Source organism: Neopelma chrysocephalum, unplaced genomic scaffold (assembly GCF_003984885.1).
Source record: "Neopelma chrysocephalum unplaced genomic scaffold, ASM398488v2 Primary Assembly neopelma1_60, whole genome shotgun sequence".
NCBI lineage: Eukaryota > Metazoa > Chordata > Aves > Passeriformes > Pipridae > Neopelma > Neopelma chrysocephalum.
In genome coordinates, this window is record NW_020897715.1 from 4,337,713 (window position 1) to 4,365,486 (window position 27,774).

At 40.5% G+C, this 27,774-nt stretch overlaps 1 protein-coding gene across 5 annotated transcripts in view; it reads right to left on the reverse strand.

Moving 5' to 3' along the window:
* The window catches only part of APP (amyloid beta precursor protein), a 205,882-nt gene that overhangs the window by 33,491 nt on the left and 144,617 nt on the right, over positions 1-27,774 (reverse strand). For 4 of the 5 annotated variants that reach the window (XM_027680895.1, XM_027680894.1, XM_027680893.1 and 1 more), the window contains 4 exons: positions 25,705-25,779; positions 24,476-24,634; positions 13,900-14,028; positions 11,748-11,847 (listed from right to left, as the gene is read on the reverse strand). In XM_027680895.1, the coding sequence (XP_027536696.1) occupies positions 11,748-11,847; positions 13,900-14,028; positions 24,476-24,634; positions 25,705-25,779 (463 nt within the window). The remainder of the gene's footprint in view (positions 1-11,747; positions 11,848-13,899; positions 14,029-24,475; positions 24,635-25,704; positions 25,780-27,774) is intronic. The other variant, XM_027680892.1, reaches the window with a different exon arrangement.

Consider the following 27,774-nt stretch of genomic DNA (forward strand, 5'->3'; position numbering starts at 1 on the left):
TGAGCCCAACCTGCAATGCTCAGATCCACACTGACAGAGGAATGCGACCACCCTATCAGATTTAAGCTTTGCCTCCTGGCCACCTTGAGAAATTATGCCACAGGTTTTCTTATCTGTAAACTTTTACAGCGCAACATGTCTCTCCCTCGGGGTTAAAGGGAGTCAGAAAGAGCAAGAACCATGGAAAACAGCATTTCATGGCTTTTATTTTCTCTCCTTTAGTGACATCACCACTAGGGCAAGAGCAAGTAGCAGCAGCAGCCCTCCATGTTTCAGAAATTTCTAATGTGTGTGAAAATCTTTTTCAATAAGGTGAAAAGTCTTTGCCTTTTTCAAGGTCTCAGAAAGGGAACATTTAAGGTATCATGAAACAGTTGACCTAAGACATTTTTCCTAGAAATCAGTAAGCGAATAACCATCCCATAGCTTTACACAATACCTTGCTGGCTAAGAACCTAACTTTAGAAAACACACATCTCAACTTAAGAACAGATGCAATAATTAGAACCATACTAAAAGGAACACGCTTCGAATATATTTCAAAAAAATCACAACTTGAACACTTCCATTTCTTTCCCATTTCTTGCTTCTTCTCCTCTTTCAGCATATGTGGATTTCACTGTTTCCCGAATCACATCATTGAAACAACCCAACTGAGTCTTGTCCTGTCAGCAGGTACACAGATTAATGTTTCAGTTCAATTTGCCTTGCACACTTTTTGTCTTAAATCACAGAAAGACCCTCAAAGATGTTTAACTTATATACTGAGCAATTGTCCTTTTGCAGGTAGATCACAGGTTTTCTGGCAGTGAACAGTGTCCAAAGCTTGGATGATCCAATTCAGAAAAACATCTATTACCATGTAATGATTAATTTCAATATGACCTAGATGCCTTTTTCACTAGAGATGGACTTCAATGCAAATTTAGTTTTGTACATGGCTATGCAATTATTGAGACCTCTCAGCAGAGGTTCATGAGAATTTCCACACCACTTCTTCAAGGAAGAACCAGAATCATCCTCTCCCGTTTTTGCAGCCTGCTATGAAACTCAAGGTACGAAATTTTGTCTAATTTTCTAAGACAGCTGCTATGACACTCTTTACCTCCAGTGACAGAACACAGTAATTACTACAGACCCTTAGCTACCTAACAGCTACATGAATTAGTTATTAACTCAAATTAATATCAATATATGGCTATAGCTCTGTGCACATTTATAATTTTTTTAGTATTTCACAGCCAGTCACCTGATTAATGATTGCATTTCCCCCTCAGTTCAAAGCAGAGGGTATTAAAGGAAGCTTGTGGGATAAAATAAGTCCAAAACCAGAAGCTTGTGTCATCTTTGAGAGTTATTAAACAGAAATTTAAGACCTTGCTCTTTCCTTTAAAAATTCATGCTTTTTATCCATTTCTGTGGTCCCCTCATTCAATTTGGTTAAATTAATAATATTGTCTCAGAAAAATAATTCACATCCTTAAAAGCTCTGGATTTAAATGTAGAGAAATCCTACTTTCATGTTATGGCACTCTTCTGTGTAAAAATTCTGAATGAAACATTTTGTACACTGAGCCCAATGTTTTCAACATTGGGATCTCTCAGTTCTAGTACGTAAAAAGCTCCCCTCCAAATAAGCCAAGGCAACAATCCAGTATCAAGGCAGACAAGGAAAAATTAAAAAATACTTGGGGAAAAAACTGAATTGAAACTATACCATAATCAAGAATATATATTGTATGTCATCATCCTGATCCACATAAGGCACCGTGACAAATTCTCCAAGTTAAATTTAACTCCACATTTAATTCCAAATTAACATATCATTAAGTGCTTCAAAATAGGCTGAAGATTCTAAATTAAAACAAATAAACAGCCCTACCAATCGTCATTGATATTTCTGCCAGATGAATCAGCAATCATTATTCTTCCTCAGACTTGTGTGAAGTAGAAAAAGCCAACTACATTTCCATCTCAAGTAGCTTAGAAGGCTTATAAGTGAAACTGCTCTGCAAAAAACCATTTATATGAAACACTGCTACAGAATTTTATTGTCTTATTTTCTGAAAATAATTATTTACTAGATTTACTTATAAATTATTTATTGGTCTTACTGATAAAATAATCAGATTTATTTGCCAACCTTATAATACACAGTAATATTACTACTATATTTCTTTTGAGTATAAAACTCAAAACTGCAGTAGAACTTAAAACTCCACCACTTCCTAACGCCTGAAAAAAGTGAGTTAGCCATCATTTTCCATAAACAAGGGTCAGAGTGTATGAATGCCACAGCAATTATTGATGTGTACTGAACTCAGAGGCAGCTTAGGAATCACTAAATAGTCCATAAAAATATAAAAATTTGAACATTAATTTGTTGCCCCTGAAACCCTTGATCAAATTCACCAAAACTGAATTGCTCCGGAAAACATGTATTTTGCTTATTTATTAACTCAGTTTTAGCATTTTATAGGCCAAATGTATCCTGGGTTGTCCAAGTATTCTAAAGAGACACATTTATTAAATTTAACAAATATCTATGAAGTGGGATGTGACCTATTCTGATGGCTTTTATGCTAGTTTTCATATGCACGATCTAAAACAAAGAAGCAGAACAGAGCAAGAACTGGAATCCCACCTAGGCAGCATTATTCAGGAAAATGCATTTTTCAATTGAACTGGGTATATGAGAATCTCATGGCAGGAGAAAGCTGCACTGATGAAAGATTGCTTCATTTGTAACCCCATGTGCATGGGGACTGACAGGACATTACTGCACCATCTCCATCAATCCAGCCATTCTATAAAATCACAGTAATTCTTTTCCCTTTGTATCCCAATAGTAAGAGCTTGCCTACCAGGAACACCACAGATACTCCTGACCATAATAAGCACTCGTGAATTTCCACTCTGCACATCTGAAAAGAAAGCTATGCTTGAATAAAGCAGAATTTTGTACATCGTTGGTATCAGGGGCATATTTAGCCATCCCCCTCACCTCAGTATACCTGCCCACAGACATGTAGTTCAGACTTTAGTGTTTGAATTTCCCTGGGTAACAATTCCAGAGACTTCTCTGGGGATGATGACTGATATATTAGCTCTGTAATATATCATATATAAGGCTATAACACATAGCTTCTGCAGACAGTCTGTAACTGGTTCTCACTGGACACTTGCAATTTGCTGGCATGTAAGAATTGAAATGATTACTTTGCTTCTTTAACAATCTAACACTTCCTGCTAGGATCTTAGAGTGAATCTTAAGAGTAAATCACACAGAATGACACAACTGTGTTTCCTAAACAGGTTAACTGGGAAGAGAAAATCCATCACTCAACGGCACAAGTGGGTTGCACAGAGGGGTATTAAAACAAGTTTTTAAATGCACACAGTCTCAGCCTGCTGCCACTGCATCCCCAGAGTGGTCTCGTGGTCATAAATTCCCTGTGTGACCTGGAGTGGGGATGACAACTTGCTATTTGAAGAGAAGTGTCTATGAAAAAATACTTCAGGCTGGAGTAATGGAAAGGACATACAATAAGGAATTCAAGAAGGAAAGAGTGCTCTGTCCATCAGCTCCCGAAGAAAATCAAGGCAACATCTTTAAACCTCCCCTGCTAAAGGATGAATGAAAGATTTAAATACTCACTGAAATAGCAGATGCTTGGAAAATTAAAAAATTACTTTATTTATAAACGACAAGTCCACAATTATTATCAGAAGTTCCTGGTTTTCAGTTCTAACACTTGGATCATGAGATCAGATTTCTTTAAGAGATGCAAGTGAAACAGAACAGTGTTATTCAAACCAGAGGAAAATATTCTCTTAATAAACTTTATAAGACCTTTTTATTCCAATTAAATTTCTGAACTAGAAAACAAGATGTCCCGCATCTTTCCCTGATGAAAAAACCACCCCAATCCAAAGCCATGTGAAGCCATTTATCCTTTTCCCAGAATCTGTGAGCCCTGGAGGAAGCTGGCTTTTACTGGCTGAAGTCATGTTCACAATATTTATGAGATGGAAAGAGGGCTTGTGCACACAAAAATCAGGATTCAAATCTTTTCTGAAGAACATTAGCGCCCATGACAGGACACAATAGGCCATTTAGCTACAAAAGATGGGGAGGATATAGTACATTGCTAATGAAAGCATTTCAGAACATCAGTGTCAGTGAAGTGCATTTATATCTATTTTAATAATCTACAATTCTCTCCCTAATTTTCTATGACAGTTAAATATTCTGGACAGAAAATAAGAGATGCTTAAAAGAGGAAAGTGGTGGCTTTATTTCCCAGATTTTTTTTCCTTTTCTCCTAAGCTGCAGCAAAGGACATATTTTAATAGCATACAGAGCTGAGTCTGCAACCCAGAGAAGTAACTGAGGTTCTTCAGCATTTCCAAGCTCCTGAACAGTGCTAAGAATTTACAAAGCAACACAGAACTGTCGTTCCACCTGGCAAATATCTTTGCTTATTAAAATATAACACACTAAGGGAGGACAGTTCATTCACCTAGAAGTGCAAACTCCTGCTCCTGGAGAACATCTCCATGCATCAAGAAATGCCAGGGGCTGAGGAGCCGGGGTGGGCCCTGCTGGGCACCAAGCCATAGATGTGCCCTTGCTGGAAAAGAAGGTGGCCTCCTGGGCTTCACTAGGGAAAGCACTGCCAGCAGGTGGACGGAGGTGAGCTTTTCCCTCTGCTCATCACTGGTGAGCCACACCTGGAGCGCTGTGTCCAGTTCTGGGCTCTTCTGTACAAGAGGGACATGGACATGTTGGAGAGAGTCCAGTGAGGGACACAGAGACGATAAAGGGACTGGACCACCTCTCCTATGAGGAAAGGTTGGGGGAGCTTGGACTGTTCAGCTGGGAGAAGAGAAGGCTCAGGGGGATCTCACCCAACATGCATAAATACCTAAAGGAAGAGTGCAAAGAAGACAAAGCCTGGCTCTTCCATGGTGCCCAGTGACAGGACCAGAGCAATGGGCACGAACTGAAACACAGGAGGCTCCCTCTAAACGTCAACACTCTCACTTGAAGATGATCAAGCACCGGCAGCTGGCTCTGGGTGGCCCTGCTTGAGCAGGGGGCTTGGACCAGATATCTCCAGAGGTTCCTTCCAACCTGAGTCATTCTGTGCTTCTGTGCCATTGGCTGACTGCCTACATAAACAAAATACATCACCTTGCTCCAACAAACTGCATCTTACTATTTATGACATTTAAATAATTGTAAAAATATTTTACAGAGAATACAAAGTTGCAAAACTGATGGCTTAGTAAAGACCACAAGTTTGTGATGCTTAAAGAAAAAAAAAAAGCTGAAGTGTGCGTGTGTATATATACACACACACACACAGACGTACATGAACGAGCCAAATGCTTTAAAAACCAACGTCCTTGGGTGGAGAAGGTCTTAACTGCTCATCAAGCAGTCTACCTGAGCCATATGTCAGTATTCAAGCATATAAAAATCTATTTCATTTGCTTATGTGGGAGAACTCTGCTATCTTTAACCACTGACTCAGCAATATATTTTTTGCTAGAGTCCTAACAAACTATCTATTCAGCTGAATGCTATAGGCCTTCAAGGGAGAAGATTAAAGGTAAATATCCACTTCACAGAAAATTCGAATTTTTCTTTGGAAAGCTAAGGTTACTGGATACATACAAACATGCCAAATCAATTATGGGGAGAAAGCACAGGCATAGTTAGTGTTGAAGTCACTCCAGGGTACCTGTGCAAACACACATTCTCTGAAGGCTGCTTTTGACTGCTTATTCCAGTTGCATTATCCTTACGGGCACAGAGGGCAGAGCAGAATGTCAGGAATGGGAAGCCTGTATGACACAGCACAGACACACCGAACAGCCTCTTGAGAACTAGCAGGCAGGTTTTACAGAACCTTTGGCAAGACCTACACATAATTGTGGTACTTCTAGAAACTCTGTTTATTGAGAAATTTTTGTGTGGTGCAGACATACCCAAGAAATCTCAGTGGAAGACTTGCTGCCATGGAAAAATGTGCTGGTTTTAAAGAGATGAGGGTAGAAACTCAATACTTATGGTTTGGCAAAGATGACATTTCCTTGTGCCCAAAACTGAACACCCCTACTCAGTATTAGCTGAGTGCCTGGGGTAACTTAGAAATGACAATTCCATTGAACTCCAGAATGGCAGAAAGTATAAAACTTAAAAGGAATTGTCCAACCTGTCTCAGTTATGGATTTCTGTAACTACTGCAGCTGCACACGGGATTTACCTTGGCTGGATTAAGCATATTTGTCAACTGGTGCAAACCCCAACTGTTCTGAGGAAGAACACCGCTGATGACAATTCCTTATCTTTCTCTAAGCCAGTTCACTGAACTTGGTCTGTCCCACTACACATAAATCCTACAGTGCTAATTCATCTACCCATGCTTCAACAACACTGTTTTACTTCACCAGAAAAAAAAAGGCATTATAACCACATTGATTCATGACATTACATCATCGATCAACTGCTACCAGGACTTTTGCCTCTACTCTAAGAGGAAGACTAGAACTGAGTCCCAGTTCTAGGCTAGAACTGCTAGAACTCCACAAGCAAAAAGAAATGTCAAAAATTTTCTAGTCTAATTGAATCATAAGGTAATTACTGTCCTTACTCGGTATGAACTATACCATTCTGTACAACCTCATTTGAATGCCCTTGGAAACCTTTTAACAAGCTACTGACACATTAAATGTTTGTCGACTTCCCTTTATTATTCTGATATCTTGGTATGGCAACCAACTTCAAATAAAGGTTCAGAAATCCTAAGCATTACTTCAAGATCTTATACAGTTATCTTATATAGAATTCTTCCCTTCAGCTAAATCTCAAGACAGAAAGTACAAGGAAGAGTTACAGAAAAACAAGGCACTGAGAAGTCCCATTGCAGTCTGAAAAACATTACTAATTAAATATTCAAAATGTAGTATTTTAAGGAAGAGGATGAAGAAAACAAATCACAAAAGAAATGGCACCAAATAGGACAGACACAGAACTACATTTTGCAAAGCCCCCAAGGGCCTGTTTCAGTTTTGCAATATCAGTCCTCAAACCACAGTGGTTGTTGTTTTGGACTGTTAGCCTGCAGCAAGCAACTAATGCCCTCAAACTTCTTAAGGAGGAAAACGAATGGAGAACAGCATCCTCATTCAACTCATGGCAAGAAATGCAGAAAGGCTGTGGATGGACTACAGGTCAGAATCAGCAGCTAGAAGCAAGAAATCACTAATTAGTCTAATAAATGCTGAAAGACCAGAGCCAGCTGAGGCGGCGCTAACTTGGCCCTCCACTGACAGGTATGGGGGCCTGATGGTTAAAGAGGAAGGGTTAAAAGAAAACAAGTCTTCAGACATCTTTAGCCTGTAGCTTGCCCTTTTTCTAAAAATACTTACAAAAATCTTCACAGGAAGTTGTAAAGCAAATGTCAAGAGGAATGTATTGTTCAAATGTATTGTTCGAATTTTGTCATGCCAGGCTGGAGCACACAAATATTTGACCCACAGCACACTGTATGAATCTGAAAGCAAGCAGTGATCTGGGGTCTGCCTGGGTTTGTCCTCTCTTCTAGCAACGTAATGTGAGTGTGGTGTCCAGAACATGCTGCAGAAGAACAAGACAGGCAGAGTGGAACAGAATAATAAAATAACGACAGCTTGATTTTATTTGCCAAGGGACTGAAGAAATCATATTCTTTTACTTATTGCTCATAACTGAGTATTTCTGATCTTAAATAAAATACTGCTGTGGTATAATACAGTGCTGAATATTTCATCAGTGGTGGGCTAGAAAAGATGGAGCCGAGGACATCAGTTTGGAAACGAGCAGCAAAGACAGAATTAAAAATTCAGTTCACTGCCTGCCCATGTGGCTGATGCACAAAGCTCTGACGTAGCTTCTGATTCAGAAGCTGTGCCTGCTGTGCCACTCCCAGTAATAAATTGCCTTTTACATACATGGATAAGCAGTCTAATCAAATAAGGATTTAAAGCAGGATGTGTTCAAAGGACCTGCTGATTTCTCTTAAAGCCTGATATTGCTCTCTCTGGGCTTCTATACATATTAAACAGTATACAAGATTTACCAGAGGGAAAAGGTGAGTACAAATACCTAGGTAGGCAAATACCTACAGTGTGCAAATAACTGTCTCTTCTCAGGTTTTCTGTGTCACTCTCCTATTCCTGGGGCATACTCCTGCTCGTGAGAAGCCCCACTTAACGCCAAGAACTACATCAGTTGCTGAGAGTGACCTGGTTTTTAGCACATTTGCATCACTATCCCTTGAGAAATCACTTGCAGCCAGAATGCCAAATGGCCTCCTACCCAAGTGACCTGCTTATGCTTTCCAGGCTTTGTCAGAACAGTCATGGTCAGACAGACCTCCTTCTGCAACTCTCATACTGGCCCTTTTTGACCCGCCCCAACATGAATAAAACACAGCCAGCAGTATCCTTCCTCACACATCTGGAATTTGCTGCTACAATAGTGTCTGTTACCCTAATGGGGCATTTGCACACTACATACTGGTCAAATGCTTAGCAGGAAAATCCTCACTTTAAGTGCTGCTTTCTACCCTTCGGAGTGCTGTGGGTCTTTCCACGTATCCATGTACTCCTACCACAACACTCACTGTTAAAGCCAGTGGACATGAGCTGAGTGGAGATGAAAACCTGCAGATAAGGACTACAACTCTTAAATTTTACCCTGACTTCCTGCCACCATCTCTGCTGGATTTATGAAATAACAAGAAAAGGTTGTTTTAAAAAGGCATAAAAGCCTGCTTTTAGCACGGAAGCTGAATTGCATGTTTTGGATTCTACACCTTAAAACTATGGCTGTAAACCTGCCTTTTGAGGCAGGAACTTCAAACATAGCCTGTATTTCTAAAGGGAACTTCAAATGTCCAACTGCTAGACTGTGATTCATCTGATCACCAAGCATTAATCAAAAAAATCTTCATATTGTTGAAGAAAACATTCTCTACACAGCTTCTATGCCCCAGGAATAACTCCAGAACCTACCTCATACAATTCAAATTCATTGCTCAGCAGAAAGACTTCAAATAGAACAGACAGGAGTTAAAAGTGTGCACCTTCAAGCACATTTATCTTTCAGTGACAGAACACCACTTACTACTCATGGATGAACCTTTGGCAACGGACTACCAGGAAGACATAAGGGAAATTTTCATGTATTCCTAGTTTAGTTTCTAAAAAAAGGAAATAAATAAATTCCAAGACCTGAGATTCAAATTTGTCAATGACTGTTATGGAGAAACCGTGCAAAACAGGTCACACTATCTCTGGCAATGAGAAAAATCAAAACCAGCACCTTATTAGATGTAAGAGGAATTAAACCCATGGTATAAATTCACAGCAAATTAGATCTCATTTATTTTCCTGCTCATAGAGCTACTTGTTCAATTTAGGATAAAACTACCCTTGTTAGAGCTCTGCCTTCTAAAGCAAAGATTGTTCATTCCTGAAGGTGAAAACTCTTCATGAAGAACTCTGCAGTAAAGAGTGGAACTAGAAACTGAAACTATAATGCACAAACAAAAATGAACTAAAACTATTTTCAACCATGTCTCCTCACATGTAATTTATTATTCAGACACTCTGTGTATGAGATGTTCTTACCTAGGGTATTTTTCAACTTTTCTGCTGACTCAGAATTTCTAAGTCAATGGTTCTAACAAAAGGTTCTAACATTTGTCTTTTTGATGAGAGTTCTAATATTTCTTAGGAATGCTATAAAGTGCAATTGTATTAAAATTTTACTTCTCCACAGATTCTGCAGCTGTAATAGATGTCCTTCTCCATGGGTTTAGAAAGAGTACAGAGGCTCAGAAACTCAATAATTTCAGAAAAGAATTTCAATCAGGCTGAACAGTGCTCAAAACCAGAAGAACAGTATCTCCTTTAACAGATGGGAATGACCTCCACAAACTTATATTAAAATCAACATGTAAAACCAAGCATACAGACAATGTTACCAACGAGAAGAATGTTGATACTGATATTTTACCCAGATCTGATAGTGCTTTAATTTGCTCTGCTTAGTAACTCCCAGTGTGAGAACTTCATTTTCACTGCTTTAACCTTTGCAACGCTTTGAATAGTTTTTAGCACAGCCTAAACCATAAAAAAAATCAAGGTAGGGAAAAACTACTCAAGAGACTGTAACAGATGTTTTCTTTGAGATTTCTTAGCTGCTCTCATCTTATTAGGAAATAATATCCTACTAATTTTAGGCTCTTTTTTCCCCAAAAAATTAGTATTACATTTGCGATTAGGAGTCAGATTTTTGTAAACCACTCAGCAGTTAACAGACTTTTGGTCTCATGTCACTTCAAAGACTCTGAAATTCCCATTCTATTTCGGTATTTAGAAAGGAGAAGAAAATTTAGAAGAATGCCCTAACCAACAAGTATTAACACTACCAAGAATAGAATAAACTGAAATTTGAAGCAAAAACCTCAAGGGAATGATAGCAGTGCAAAAGGAAAACAAACTGAGCATCTCAAAGACCTAATAGTATTGACATCTTCTTTGCTACAGAAATAATATGCTTTAAAATGATCAATAAGATGTTGTTCCTCCCCAAATGACTCTATACCCACAGACTAAGACTGCTGATTGTGCCTTATAATTGTGGAGCATAGAAACACATGAGGAAGGACAATTACTAACCAGTTATCTTTGTTTCCTCCCAATCCCTTCCACCACTTCCTGATCTCATCCCCAGCCCTCTCAAGCTACCTCACAAGCAGAAGCACATCTCCTTCCTAACTTATGCTTTGGGCAAATGAATCCACTGCTACTCCCTGTCCATCCCCTCCCTGTGTCCTAAATGCATCCTAATCCTTACTGCAGAGGCATGCCTCCCTCCCTTGTGTTTTAAAGAAATCAATAATTTATTTAGTCAGCTGAGGCTGGTTATTTGTGAAACTAATCCATTAACTGCCATTCACATCTTGTGAAAAAAGCTGTTCCAAAGACAATGGCTGTCCCACCTCTGGCCTTCACATTTAACTATCTGTTATTCTTCCTTCCTTCCTTCCACATTAGCAATGTGGACCTGGATGGAAGGAAGGGCCACTCTCCCTCACAGCTATCTGCTGTGACAGCACTCAGGGAAGATGCAAGCATGGGACTGTTGCTACTTGATTCATCCACAGCCCAGCTCATGTGCTGGACATGTGAGAGGAAATGAGATATCCATTTGCCCAACTAACCAAGAACTAAATGCATGACCATTAGGCTACTGTCAAGTTGATACATACACTTTTCTTGGGTGCTTGGGTCTGCAACTAATTTTTTAGCTGTAGGATTTCCAAAACATCTACATCAGATGACGTAAACACTTATCATGTAAATTAAGTATCCAAACCCAGAAAGGATCTGCTAAATCTCATTGTCAAGAGCTATATCCCTATAGCATGGAGGCTCCAAATGGCAATGAACAAATTTCAGGGAAGGCATTTACAACAATGTGATGACGCCACTGCATGTATTATACAGGATTTGTATTCCAAATGTTCATTATAATTTAATTTAAAATTTAAGAACATCGGCAAGTTTACTCTATTTTTCAGCTGGGACAGTATCAATAGCAAAAACGAGATGATGTATTTTAGCTTTTGGTGGTAATTTCTCATCACAGAAATATATTCCTGAGTCTACATTAATAGTTTGCATACCGACTTCATCCTGGATCTCCTCTGCCACAGCAGGCACGTTGTAGAGGAAGGAGAGAGACTGGTTCATGCGTTCGTATATCACACGTAGATGTGTCATAACCTATGGAAACAAGAGTATTTTAAGGAGAGGAATACTACAGATAATTTGACATTATCACAAATTTTATAGGTTATAGAAAGCAAGATTTTTTTCACTTGTTCTAGCTATATGATTTCAGTATGCTCTATGCACTGAAACTGTCAAATCCATTACAAAATTCACCTCTCTCCTACAGCTGCTACAAAAATAGCTTCTAGATGCTCTTCCACAGCAACTACCTAAAATCCCATGGGAATGCAGTTATTTAAAGTAGGGATTTACATTTGCTGTGGGGCAGAGCATGTACACAAGCAGCCATTGTGGCAGAAATCCACAGCCTCATTCATCTTTCAACACCATTTACATTTGCCCATACCCTTAAGTTTTCACAGAACACGCAAACCAAGTGAGGTGCAATGATTGCTGCATCAAAGTGTTTCATTTGTTTGGTTTTATTTACTTATTTATTAAATCCCAATATTGCAAAAAAAAACCAGCTCTCTGGGAAGAAGAAAAAAAAAGCTTTGTAAAAACATTTGCCAGCATTTTCAGCTGAAAACAAAAACATTTCTACCCAGCAGCATTACTGCATCGCCTCATGTGATTACATCTCTATTGCCTCAGGTGCCCTCACATTGCTACGAGTTGAGTCACGACATCACATGATAAATGCTCCCCCAGGGTACTCTCCTAAGTATCACCTGTCTTCAGCAGAAAGAGAACTCGAGGTGCATTTTAAAAGACTTATAAGACTCAAAGGGTAGTTAGGCCTAAAAAGGAAAATATGTTGCAGAAAGCAATTTTAATGAAGGAACAGTATGACTTCTTCAAATCCAAATAGAGTATTTATGGTTTTGAACAAAGTATTTTGGTTTTTATTTTCCACTGAAAAAAAATTCACAAACAAATCCTCCAGGCTGTATTTCCCAACCTTCTGACCAATTCAAGAAACAAAGATGCCGTATCAATGCTCATTCCTATAACAGCATACTAAGCAATACGCTTCACTTCTTGTTGCTAAATATCAGTTTCCATTCACCTGTGCTGCCACACAACCTGCACTGGTTTTTGTTATTAAACAATCCAGTGACTTAGAAACTAAGTCACGTTAGATGCTTAAGACAAGACAAAGGCAATGTTCACTGCAGAAGACGGTTAGAAGGGCGCATTTCTAATGCCAACCATTTCAAGACAGCACGATCTGAATGTACACATCTGGCCGAAACAGATATTTGAGAAATCTAATCTGCCATTCAGGGACGTACATGGTTTTGATTTGGCTTTTAGCAATACCAGTCAGTTCAAAAACTGTGCCTGGAACAGTGCCTGCCATTGAATCCTGCAGAGGGAACAGCATCAAATTCCACAGATTACAGCATACTGTTTTTACAGCTTATCCATTGTGCCTCCAATTTTAATTGCTGTTTTGAAAGCCAGCTACATCTTCAGTCTTGGGGTTTTTGTTTTCTTGCTTTCTTACCCTCCATGATTTACGAAGACAACATAAAAGCTGTTCCAAAACATACACATTGAGGACTGCAGTAACATTCAGCAGTTAAAATGTCATGAACTACAGCATCTATTTTAAAAGAACACATTAAACTCAAGTGCATCACAGTAATCACATTTATAGACATTACAAGTACCTCTGCACTGACTATAGAAAGGTTGGTCGCAGTCAGGTGGCTACAGGACTTCTTGTTCTGCCACTTCAGCTGAGGGAAGCACAACCATGTATGGTTGCTAAATCTACTACTGATGTCTTCCCAGAGGTATTATTTACCAAAGCATTAATTAAGGCTCTCAGCATTAATGCTCTGAAAGGCTCCTCAGGAAATGCCCATGACTGACTCACTGTCTGGATAGACAGAAAACCTGTTTTCCAGTTCATCTCAGAAGAAAAATCATACCCACAGTACTCCATCTCTTTGCCCTAATCTTCTGATGGAGAGCAGATGATTTTTGATTGCACATAGAGCTGTCCACAGAAAGGAGCTGGGTAGTTTATAAAAAGTAGGTGGACAGAAATTTCACAACGGTTATGAACAAACACCAACCCTCAGTGGGAATTACCTGAGATCTGATTTGGGCAGCTTTCTTTGGGTCTACCATGCGGACATGTTCAAAGTGTTTGAGGGTGTGCTGTCTGTCCTTCTGCTCAGCACGCACGTACTTCTTCAGCATGTTGAACACGTGGCGAGGCTACAGGAAAGAAATAGGGGAAAACCATCAGTTTAGAACAGCACATATTTTAGTTCCTTGCACTGGAGATGTGTCCCAAGCCATCCCAAGACTCTTGTGCCTGCAGCAGGTCTGACTGCTGTAAGGAACTCACTGAACCCATTAGCCAGGATGCACCGTTACACAGTAGTTGTCGGCAGTAGGTAAGGTTCCTGGGGAGGATGTTCAGGTTCCTTCCACAACCATTAGTGGAAGTTTAGCTATTGCGTTTTCTTGTCTGACTGCTATACTACTGGCCCAACAAGACAGCAAGTGCCATGATAGTTAATGGACACCCAACATCCATTTCTTTTGGGCTTTGCTTCCGTTCTCTCCGTAAGATTCTATTTCTCCTCTCCCCCACCTCAGGAAGCCCACGCGATCCAAGCTCCCAGTTTTGCAACCTTCACCACCATCAGGCAAAGTCCTCTCAGAAGATCTGCTAAAATCTGGACTCCATTGGAAGCATTTCAAGGATTCTCCACATGTGGTCTATTATGCTGGATACTCAACCAATATCAGCATCTGTCAACTACAGTTAAACTTTAGCAACAAAAAAATTACAGCTGGTAACTTTCATAAACAGTAAACAGAATGTGCATTTTCAGATTCAAACCAGAAAGTAACCTGCCCAACAGCTGCATGGAAGACCACGTGAAAGTGCTACTAAGCCAAGAAATTTTCTGCTCTACTCTGAACTAGTGCAGCCTCACCTCAAGTCCTGTGTGCAGTTTTGGGCATCACATTATAAGAAAGACATTAAGCTATTAGAGAATATCCAAAGGAGGGCCATGAGGATGGTGAAGGCTTGTATGAGGAGCAGCTGGGATCACTTGGTGTGTTCAGCCTGGAGAAGAGGAAACTGAGAGCAGAGCTCATTGCTCTGTGAGGGGAAGAGGAGGGGCAGACACTGACAGTGACAGGATCTGAGAGAATGACTTGAAGCTGAGTCAGGGGAGGTTTATGTTGGATTTCAGGAAAAGTTTCTTCTCGCAGAGGGTGGTTGGGCTCTGGAACAGGCTCCCCAGAGAAGTGGTCACAGCACCAAGCCTGACAGAGTTCAAGAAGTGTTTGGACAGTGCTCTCAGGCACATGGTGTGATTTTGGGGTCTGTCCTGCGCAGGGCCAGGAGTTGGACTTGATGATTCTTGTGGGTTCATTCCAACTCAGGATATTCTGTGATTCTATGAATAATCACAAGACTTGACAGCAAAACTTTTAAGGAGGAAAAAAAGAAAAAAAAAAAAATCAAGATGCTCCTGCCCTGCCACTATTGCTACTCCCCTAGGGAGAAAACAAAGAGGAAAGGAACCACTGAGCTGAGGTACAGAACATACATAACCAGAACACTCAATTGACTGAAAAGCCTAAGAAAAGACCCACTTGGTCTTCTGAAGTTTCTCAGCTTAGGTGCCAGAGTTTGTAAAAATATTAAGTCTATGTTTATATTGCAAGTGATTTTAATTAGTAAAAGCTATTAAATATATGCCTTAAGGCATATAACTGAATACAAAGACAGGGTGTGTAGCTGAAGGGAACTTGAAAATATACACAGACTGATGACAGAACAGTGAAGGTTAAGATGTGTATTCCTGTGTACTTTCCTGCTCTGCACAACAGTAGAGTGCCAACACAGGAAGCATTCTCCAGCATCCAGCTAAGACATTCATTTTTAACTCAGAGTTTATGATGGATTCTGGAAATCGGCTCCCTCTCCCTCGATTCCCACTTGTGGTGCTCTGCTTGTGCATCCTACCTGAAGGTGCCAAGCAGTGAGAAGACAGGGAAAGGTGACCTGACTGGGCAGCAGATTAAAGAATGAGCAGAAGTGGTGAACAGCTGGTCTGGGCACTGGCAGTGACACAGGGAAGAGGGTGTGGAAGTGACAAAATGAGTATCAGAGGCTCTGTGCACAGCTTTCCTAAGCAGGAATAACTGTGGGCAAAAGTTGAAGTTTTAAGACTTAGATCCACGGACAAATATAGAGCCTAAACTAATTTAACATCTGCATGAGAGACGAATACTAAGCTATGGAATTCAAAGGTTTAAAAATCTCTTCAAGTTTAAGAGAAGCAACAGATTTAAATATGTCTGAGAAAAGTAAACCAAAGGTTATTTGGAGAAGATCTGTCAGACAGAAATAGAGATGTGAAGCCATTTCCTGCCAGAGAATTAAATTTAGTGACTCCATGACAGAAAATTCACTCATGAGGAAAGTAACTCCAAGCCCCCAGAGCCAAGTACCCTTGGATGATGCTGCAAGAAACTGTGGACAAATGCTGGAAAGTGAGTAATCCTCACAATGTTGTGGTAATGGTCAAACTACTGAAATGCCAACTATAAAGCTTTATAGAAATGAAGGCTAGAAGACCAGAAAGTTTAATAACAAGAAGAAAATTCTCAACACAGAGGTTTTTGTTACCTTTCCTGATAATTCAGCTTTCCCTGCCCCCAAGACACATCAAGGTAACAGGTTAGGGCAGACTAGAGAGAAAATTATTAATTTCTATTTTTTTAAGAGATATTCCAAATTAAGTATCATGTTTAAAACCAGAAGAGAATAGCTTTTGTTTTCCTAGAGTGTGTTTGCATTCACTGCAACATCTCAAGGAAACTTTACAAGTAGCTTGTTAGTAGGATAACAATCTTGAAAATACCTGTCAAATACCACTACCAGCAGTAGTCACTTGGGTACCAGCCCAAGCAGCCCACCTTAAGTGCCTTAATAACACTGAGAAACGTCCCAAAATTATCATTATAAAGGAGAAATGAATGCATGCCTCTAGCATGTCTGGCCAAGAAATCTTCCTGTGATGGCAGCAGAAATCCATAATTCAAATTTAGGACAATGCAGAAAGAATATTAAATGCAAGGTGTTTACTTACAGGAGCAGAGACTGCTTTTTCTCAAGCAGAAAAAAAAGCCTAAAACACTAAAAACTTGCTGTGTGTAGGAATATAAACCTAGAGAGTTTATGCTCTGTTTTTAAAACTGTCCAAATGCATGTTTTAAACGCTGATCTAGTGCTCTCACATGGCCTAAAAGTTGCTCATTGCTTTTCATACCCCAGTGTGGCAGCTACCACAAACAAGGACCACATTCTACAGCTGAATGTAACTTAGAAAGCAAAAAAATATTAAAAAAATTAATAGATCATTTTCTTCTCAATGCCGAGAACTGTAAGACCTACTGCTGCTTGCAAAGTTTTAACTAATTCCTGGATCAGCAAAAGTACATCACCTCAAGTCCCACCTCTGGATTGTACTTCATACATATTTTGCTTTGAATGTCATTATTCTGCTTTAAAATCCCACCCACGCAGACACTTTTTGCAGAGATACTTTCAGCAAGATTTGCCCCAAAATCTAATACACCAAGCAGAGATGTGAATTCCTGTGATGGTGGAACAGAGGGACCACAAAGAACAGCCAAGGTCAAGCACAGAGGTGGGGAAAGGCACCACAGGCTGAGGAGATGCAGTCAGACCCCGTGTCTGAAGCCATTATATTCACAGCCATCTATTACTTCGACCCTGGGCCAGAACCTTCAGACTAAATTATAAATGAAAGCTATGCTATTCTTAGCTAAATTAAGTTCCCAAGGCCTCAGCTCTGACACTGTCCATGGCAGAAGAACAAATGGCTGACACATCCCTGGGCCAGCCTGGCACCTCTTGCTCCTCATAAATAATGTACTGTGACCACCAAACTTCATTAAAAAATTCTGGGTCTCGCACGTGAAATGCTGCTGCATTTTTTTGCCAGGGAAAACTGTGCGTGTTTAATAAAAAAACATCTCACAGATAAACTAACTTGAATCAGCCACCAGGGGCTACCTAAGCCTCATGAAGTAATTCCACTATTTTCAGAGGTTTGTGCTCGTTTTTTTGGTTGTTTCCTTTTCTTTTTTTTCCACTCTTCCTCTGAAAGAGGCCAGGATACTACTGATGATGTTGATGACTGTGATTTAGGCAGTGACAGGAATGGCCAGTGACTTCCTAAGGAACAGGATCCAGTGCCACATCAGAATGCATTTTATTTCATTAGCAGTGCTGTTCACTGAGGAATAATACTGGCTACTGAGTGCTCCAAAACACTGCACTAGCTGGTAAGAAGCTTAAATCCAGTGTCATGGCACACACTCACTATTCAGGCAAATGCAGAAAAAAGAGACACAAACGTGTGTGCGCAGGTGTGCCGTGGCCAGTCCAGGATGAAGCGGTGTGAATGCTACCATCATGTGCTTCCAACTATTTTAAGCACACACTGTCATGCCATTTGCTCCCATGAAACTCATTTCAAAGCTCCCCTTTCTCAGCAGTTTCAAACACTTGCTTTTTATCTAAAACAGCACAGATTGATCATAGCCCGTTCACGAGCTATTGTGACAGTCCAGCAGATGTACTCGTGTCTGCAGGTATTTTAGTTGTCAGTTTAAAATCCTGTTTATGCTAGAGAATGTTGTCAAAATATTATTTTATATAGTTTTCATGAGTATGTTGGGACTTGCATGCATTCAACACATTTGGTACCAAGTGGACAGGTTCACAGGCTATCTGTGTGGGCTACGTAGACTAAGTAGGCTGACAATGCACCACTAAAAACTGATTTTCTACATAAAACTGTAGAGAATATGCCTTGTCTCTTATTTGGAAGACAGTTCTTTCTGTGATTTTTTATATATATATATATATATATATATATATATGCAGCAGGGCACAGGTACCTGTACTGCAACCCCCTGCTTTGAAAGCTTAACCAGGCAGTCCTGAAGCTGGTTATCAGGTTTCCAGCTGCACAGTGCACAAGCCCAATGAAACAGAAAACACTCATGGCTCCTGAGCTACCTGCTGGCAACTTCCAGACCCACTGACTCTGTAATCCAATGTCTTTATTTCAAGTGGCATCAGCATTGAGATAAGGTCACCCCCATAAAGGAATCACACAGGAGATCTGAAATGCCCCAAACCTAGTTTCTAGCAAGTTACATGTATACACACACTTATGAATGTACAACCATGCAGATGCCTTCCCCCACAATGATCTCTACACTGCTCCTAGTCTGCTACTTCAGGTTTTAAGGGAGTGATGAAACAGCACAGTTTCACTGAGCTTGGAAAATGGAAACATCAAATACAGTTTGCATTGCTAAAATCTAAATTAGACTCTCCTCATGGAAATCCAAAATACTACAGAGAAACCACACAAAAATTAAAGTACTTCTGTGTCTTGCAAATATGACTTGCTGGCTCTGTGCCACGGAACTTCCATGGGAAATTCTGAGCTGGCTTGTCATTTTTGATCAAAAGTCGCTCTAAATCAGAGAGGAAAGTTTCACAATGCTGCACTGTGCTACTTAATCTTGCCTTTAGAGAAAAATCAGTCAGTCCTTTCTGATTACTGCTCCTGCAATATGCAACAATTGCTCCTTTTCATTCACTATTCGGAATACCTTGTGTACCATATTCAGTATATTTTACCTGCTACATTATTAACTAGCAGGTCATGTTTCACACAAGAGGAGTAACTCTAGAAACATTCAAGAAAGGCTGGACAGGATGAATGCAAGACTTTTACTCATGGGCAAGACAACTAAACCTCTACCCAGCTACCTGTCTCATGGAGTTAAGGATGCCTTCTCATGATTTCTGCTAATTTGTAACAAAACATGTCACCTCACACATCACAAACACATCACACAAACTTCCATTTGCCTCCTCTCCCAAGGATTTTTCCTGTGGCCAAATAAAATGAAAACAGAATTTGATTCAATATATTATTTGTTTTTTCAGTATTTGAACTTATTGAACTTTGACAAATTAAGATAAATTTTGTTTCTTCTCACTCTTTTAAAATACTTAATTCCAGATATAACAAACCTCGCATGGTTTAAAATATGACACTCTGGATTTAGTCACATAGAAGCTTCAGAAGGTGCCGGAAAATGGAGTTAGGTGACCATGTTTGCTGAAATCTGACTTGGTTTAAAATGAGAGCTGAAATCCATGCTATTTCACAAAAATCCTACAAAGTTAAGAGTATGTGAGAAATTCCACAGCTGGAAGTTTATGGATTTGGAGGAGCAGAGCTAAAGGGTGGAGAGTATTGGAGCTGGACTGTTCTTTCCTGCTGCACAGGAGGATTTTTATCACTGGATCAGCAGCAGTGCTTTGGCCTCCTTCCAACTGCATATTTCCACAGCAACCTTGTTGGACTCAGGAAGGGGTTTGATCTTCCCAAACACTGAGGCACTGAGCATGGGCCCCTCTGCAGATTCCTCTTTCCTAACCAAATAGCCAAACTTGACCAGTTTCAACCTGTGCTGTGCTCTCTTGTGAACAGAAACTGCTCCCAGAGCACAAAGGTACCAGAGCAAATTCTAAAGGAAAAAAACCAAAACCAAACACATGGAAAAAATTCTAATGTATTAACGTAAATGCTAGGGTTGATCTTCATGATCCTGCTCTGTTCAGCAAGAATTTACATTTCAGTAAAATACTGCTGAATTAGAAGAGAAGCATTTAAAGCTGATTTTAATGATTATACGCTCGCTTTAATCTACGTGCAAAGTAAGGAGGTTAATTAATTACCTTTCAAAGTTTTCCTGTATGTTTTCCTTCTCTGAAACCCTTTATTTCATCACTAGGAGCTGGATTTCTTTTTTGCTTCTCTTTGTCCCCCACCACCAGCTTCCCACGGAGAATGTGCCTCTCTTACCAACAAAGATTAAAAAGGGAGACATAAATCCACCAAAATTTGACATGCACGTGAAAGAGGGAATACAAGCAAATTACAGAATCAATCTCCTCACAGAGAATGATGGATTTGAATTCTCCCATTTAACTTGCAAAATGAAGGGGAAAATTTCCAACTGTTTAAAAAACTAGAGGCATATTGCTTCCAGCTGCCACTAATCCTCCTTTTCTGTAGTAAGCCCATCAAGCAGGATGAAACAATACAGTATTTTGACACTGGATACTGAACAGCTGCACCCCATTTTCAAAGGCAACAAAGTAGAGCAGCACAGCTAAGCTGGATCAGGAATCAAGGATGAGGATCAAATTTTAAGTTTCTGGGCAGCTTGCATGACAGTGCTTTTGAGAATAGGAGTACAAATATTTGGTTTTGCTCAAATTTATTTTCTCGTAGACCTTGAAGCTATGCAATTTCCTCTCTGTGTGCTCCCTGCCTCCCTTGCTGCCCGGACTGGTACTCTGAGGCACACCTCTGACACTGGGCAATCATCCATGTATCACATGAAAAAAACCTACAGTTACAGTTTTTGATCTGGTACAGAAGCTATTCATAAAGGATTCACAGCCTTATGTATTTTAGGCAGAACAGCACTGAAAAAAGCTGATTTTCTAGGCAAGAATGTACTGACTACCCTATTGTCCAAGAACAAAGATCCCCCTAGTCCCATATCCTGCTATCCTACAAGGAAAGCCTCTTCCAAAGGAGCAAGTAAATGATGACGCTTCTCCTCACACAATCTTCCAGGTTCTCTCTGTCCATAGCTCAGGGACTTTCCCAGACAGAGAATTTTCTCTTCAGCTCCCCTGAAGAGCCTACTACCCCTTGAACACAAGCACCACATGATCTGTGCACATACAGAAAACAGGAGGTCTCAGCAGGTCAAGGATTTCATCATTCATGGAGAACCATGTATCACATCCATGATCAGTCTGATGACACCAGGAGTGCCAGACTCACTGTACACATATGGAAACCGATCTGCAGGCAAGCAGTGGTCATGGCTTTCTAGACATCCAAGAATAAAATGAAATCCTTCTGCTTCAAGTGGTCTGCCAGAAGTCCAATAAATCTTGGGAAATGTTCAGATTCAAGTACAAGGCAATAGGTCCAAGTTATTAAACAGCACATGGGAAATACTTCTTTCTACACACACACGTACACATCTATGTATATATATTCATACACACCAGACTTAGGGTAACCCTCCTGGCTGTGTGCAACACTTCAATAAAAAAGCATAACTTATTTTTTAATTTAAACCCAGACTCTGTCCTTACAAGTCTAGAGAAAGAGACTCTATCACTTTAAATATTCAGAATCTACTTTTGTAGTAAACATACTAATAGCAAACCATGTAACTTGAAGGCTGGGAAAGGGGGTTTGAACTGCCAGAGCAAAATATAGGTAGGCTATCAGAGCTGAATTTTCCATTAATCCCATTTTCTCTTTGGCAAGGCAGCCAAAGTTTGGATTCAGAGTGTGTTCAGATTTCTGGCTCCATATCTGCAAAGCAGTAAGTGGACTGGATTAACTCATTAGGCCGTTCAGCTATCATCAATCACTCCCCAGGTTTCCTCCTCACAATACAGCCAGACAAATCCTCCTGCTGAATTCAAGGTCAGTGTTGCCACGGGCTTTGGCCCACACCTGACCAGCAGTTCAGGGGCACACATGTCAACTGTCAGCAGCTACAGAGCACACAACCAAAAAATGCCAAGGTAAGGACAGGACCATCAGCACGACTGACTAAGGGCTTGTTTAAAGGTACTATTTTCTAAACTATTCACCCCTGTCAGTTTTCAGATAAGTCCCCATTTGGTAGCACCTTCAGCTCATGTTACCTCTGTGCTTGCTGCCTGCTCCTTTCAGAATTATTAGCTTTTGTAGGATATATATATAGGATATATACTCAATATAGGATGCACCTCAGTCTTTCAAACAGTACCTTCAAAACTTCTACTGGAGTCATGTATCAAGCCATGTTCTTTGACATAGCCTTTCAGGCCTGATGCTTTCCCTCTCACACAGGAAATGTATCATTAATTTTCACGTCCTGGGAGCTGACTACAAGCAGCACAAACACAAAATGCAAGTTCTTCTGGTCCCAAAGTCATTGTTAACATTTTTGTCCCTTAGACTTCTGCAGCTGAAGTGTCGTCTGCATTCCATAAACACGAAAGGTTGAGTTCCCTTGTGCTAGGAATAAAGTAGCACATTTTGGCAGCTCTAGAGACCATTCTGCTCTTATGTGTGGTCCCCATCATCCTCTTCCACAACCCCAGACACCTGCAGAATCAAGCTCTCAGCCTGATCCACACATAGTTTGAAACCAAATCATTTTACTGGGCTCCTTTTCAGACAGAATTACATTTGCACAATGCTCAACTTGACAGCAGGAAAGTTTAGCTCTATAGCCAAACGTGAAACCCCACCTCCAGTGAATAGCCCAAAACCAACTGCAAGAAAGCAAGTCCATGACTGACCTGCAGCCAGTCCATGCTCTCACCTCACCCAGTTCTGAGCTGCTGACTCCAGTTTCCTAAAGTAGCCTGCATCCCAGCTTTAACTTGCTAATCTGTCCCCTAATGAGCCCAAGCCCTTCACTACCCTCACTGCGGTCAGAGATTATAATAAGCAAATCACGCTCAGGCCAAATAACATCCTCTTCCAATTTCACACAGAATGGCTTCATCTTCCACAAATTACTGTACTGCAAAATAGACATTAATTCTTCACACAGCTACCGTGAAGTCTCCCCATGACACTTTTACCCAAGTAAAAGATTTTTCTTTGACTTGGCAGACACGGTAAAAACAATAGAGTTTTGCACTATGGGGTGGAGAAAAACGTTCAAGGATGATAATGATAAAGAACTAAGATGATGATCACTTCTCCATGCTCACCAAATACGCAGGTTTCTCTGCAGAAGGAAATTCACTTAAAATACATAATTTAAGCAGGTTAGTCATGCTGATGTAATTCCCTGTGAGGCCAAACTCACTAAAATACTCAGCAGTGTAACAATGTTTTTTCCATCTAGGAAGTGTTCAAGGTGAGAGGTATATAAAACATTTTACTGCTTTTCCAGTGTGCAGATTCTCTTTTTCTGGAGTTCACTGACCAGTTATTGTGGTGTCGAACACAATATGAGATATGGAGTCATTAAAAATTCCATTCAATCCTCATTCTGAACTTAAATGTTTACACCCACCAAAAGCCATCACATCCAAACCAGACAACTTTGAATTGCTAGTGTGTGTCTTCATGCCATCCAACAATCCCCAGAAGATCCTTCACCAAACACTTCAACAGTTCAACAAACAAAACAGAAAATCACAATCACCCTCATCTTTAAGCTCCATGTTGACATCTTACTGTGCATCACTTGGAGGGGACACTTCATCATCCTCCTGCAGGATCTGTGAACAGCTACAATTTCTGAGAGCCAAATCACTTCCACATCATTTGCTTAAGTACCTTTAGGTACATCTGTAGCTACTTATGGGAGGTGCTTGTGTCTGCATTTATGCAAACTAACTGACTGCTGTAGTAGCTCTTGCACAGGGACGCACACTCCCTGCTCCATAGCTGGACTGCACTGGGCACACCTCCTTTTCCCCCAGGACAACCACAGTGATTTTGAACAGCTGCAGAGGCTGTGGCATCACACTTACCCTGGGTGGCACAGTCTGCAGGGCTGTGATGTAGTTCTCCAGAGCAATGCGGCGACGGTCATTCAGCATCGCTTCCACCCGGGCCATGTGAGTCTCCACCAGCTGCTGTCTTTCATTTGCTGCTTCTTGTTCCAGAGATTCCACTTTCTCCTGGAAATGCTGAAAAAAACATCCGTCACAACAGAAACAGTGAAGACATCAGCAGAGACCAGCAAATGTGAGCACCTCTGTCTGCAAACCACCAAAATCTTTCCCCATGTCAATCTGGTCTGGCTCCCAGGAACTCTGCCCTGAATGTACCTTTTACTGATTTCAGTGGGAACTGCAATGCCCTGTATTCATGAACATCTGGTCATATTTTATTAATCTAATAATAAAATAAAATATTCCTGACATGTTCAGGAATCCTTTGTTTGCCTCAAGACAAAGGTTCAGCACTGGAGAACTGTGCCCAGAGCAGGAAGGAGTCTGACAAGTGTACACCCCTGCCATCATGACTTCATGAGTAAACCTATATGGGGAGAGAAAAATGTCCAACCTGAACACAGTTACTATAATTTCCTTATAAACTGGCCACCAGGAAGAAAAACTGAGCCCAAACTTACTCCAACAGAGGAAAAGACTGACTGGGTATTATGCACAGAGAGCAAAGCTGTGGGATCTAATGTGCAAACCAATCTGGTTCTGAATGTTTCCTTTTTATAGCTGTGCTCTGAAACCATTCCAGCAGTACTGAATAATATCTGACAGTGGGATTCAAGAAGTGTCTGGCTTGTCAGAATTTTTGAATTATAGTATAATTTTGGATAAAATAATTTTTGGCTGAGGGTTTCTTTCAGATAAAACTGATGGTGATCCTTTCCTTAAATCACATTTTCCATCTCTGCTTTGAGCTTAGGTCCTGCAGTTTATATTAGTTTATCATGGCCTAAATTTTGATAGGAGCCCGTAGGAACCAAGTTTTCAGTTCTCACTGAAGGCATATCTAAACTCAAGTGAAATTCTACCCCTCTGTGCAGTCACGAGTCCCGCACTGCTGTTCCAGGGACTGGCTGCAAAGTATAGAGACGCTCAGCAGCCACTAACAGCTGGAAACAAAACTAGCAACAAGAGCAGAGAATAACATTGAATCTCCATGGAAGTAGGTTTTAAAATTACATCACACCCAGCACCCCTTGCATTTTAACTGGGGCCCCAGCTGGCAAGGTTGTGGTTGAGTTTTCCTTTACCTGGATAACGGCTTTCTTGTCGGCCTTTGGCAAGTTCTTTGCTTGGCGTTCTGCCTCTTCCCACTCTCTCATGACCTAGTGTACAAAACAAGGAGTGTGACTTTCCTGTTCTCCTCTCTCGTCTCAGGGCTTAGCAACAGCCAAGCACTGCAGCTCCAACAGTCATCTTTTTACATTCCTCTCCTCCTTTTATCTCTATAAAAAAAGTGGTTGCAACATTTAACGAAGGTAGGATCCTGTTATTAACTTAAACAAAGATGGTACTTCTGTGCCTGAACACCGTGCCAAGCCCTCCTTCACAACTCCACTGTGAAACAACACAGACGTTAAACCAGCCCTCGAGCAAGGGAAGTGAAGGTCTCCACGGCTGAAATACACACTGATCCTTTTTCATCTCAGGCGGAAAGAAAGCTGCTTCCATTTATGTACATCCTTGGACAAAATGAGTGAATTTCAACTCATTCTAATTGTCACCACAAAATTTTTTAGGTTTATTTGGGCTGCATCGCTGGCTTTTGAGTAGGACAGATCAAAAATTACACATAACTTGTGCTAATCCACCTACTTGTCCAGAAATAGGGGATTTAGCAACACTCCAAGAATTGAATATATATCTCAAGTACAACACTGACAGAAAAATAATGTAGGAGAACTTTCAGTACCATTTCTTTGAGCAATGTGAGAAGCCACCTTGCCCTGTAACAAAGAGCAGTTATTTCAATACTCAGGGAATGGGTTACTTGCTGTCCATGACATCTGAAACCTTCCTGTGGTCTTACCTAGGGCCTTTACTCATTTCACACCTAGACAGCAACCTCCTCAGGTAACACATTTTACACAGGAACAATTGTTCTCACTGAATGCAGTGCACACAAATAGGTGACCTATTTATGTGCAGGATTACAACAATGTCTGAAGATGACAGAAGAAACCTAGAAGCAATTACTCACAATGTGCATTTCCTTTACTTCCTTTCTCAAAAAAACACACACTTTCAAACCATTTAATAGAAATAGTCCAAGAGAATTTTAAAAAAAGCTCCAAATTCAAATGCATGACTGAAATTTTACCAAGACCAATACCAAAGGCAGGAAAAGTAAGACCTGCTGTGCCTCATGTTTCCAAGTTGAGCCTCCACCACTTAGTTCCTGTCTTAGTCTTCCCAGTTTTCCGACACACTGGACATTGCTAATCAAGCTCTTTGAAAGACAGCACTGGTGGTGCCCCAGGGTACCTGGTTGAGCCTGTGACCTTAAAAAGCCTCCCACAAACATGGGCTCAAAGGAGACTTTTAGAAGTCCCAGATCTTGAAATGTAATCCTTCTCAGTTCTATACAGAGTTGCAGGCCTTACTGATCGCCCAGCACACTGACACCTGCACTCTACACTGACTCAATATATGGGATTTTATTGTCAAGTTTTCATCCTCCTTTTCACGCCAAGCCCTGGAGCGTATATCTCAAAACAGCAACAAAGCAGTCATAGTAAAAACAGATCAACTCAGTATCACTGAAATTATTTATCAATAAGAGATTCTGGCCTCAATAACTTGGCCTCGGTGCACTTCTAAACCTATTCTCCCTCGTTGACAGCACAGATCTATGAAAGAGACACAGATTTATGGCTCTTCAAGCACTGGTGGCTTTGAGGAGGGAAAATGACAACTTCTGATTGAGATTTAAGCAGCAAGCCATTTCAAAGTCAAATTTCTTCAGAACTCAGGACTTAGTGCCTGGCAGACTCCTTTTGAAATAGGGCTGTAGGGGTCAGCAAGAGGGAAAGAGGCAGTATGGAAAATGTCATTCATTATCAAGAGTACAAAAATCTCATTACATTGAAAGCGGCAGAATTCACTCCCATTTTTTACATGGGAGCACAGAAGCATATCTGCAAGAGAAGAATTTATGGCAGACATTTAGGTTACAGCAATCAGATGAGCAGAGGCGATTGCCTGAAGGTTGGCTTACCAAGAAGGTAAAAGTCACACCAATAAGGCACCTACCTTTGTCAGGGGCTTTTGTTCCACGTTAAGTCTTGACCCTTTTTCTGGTAATAATATCATTAAACCTC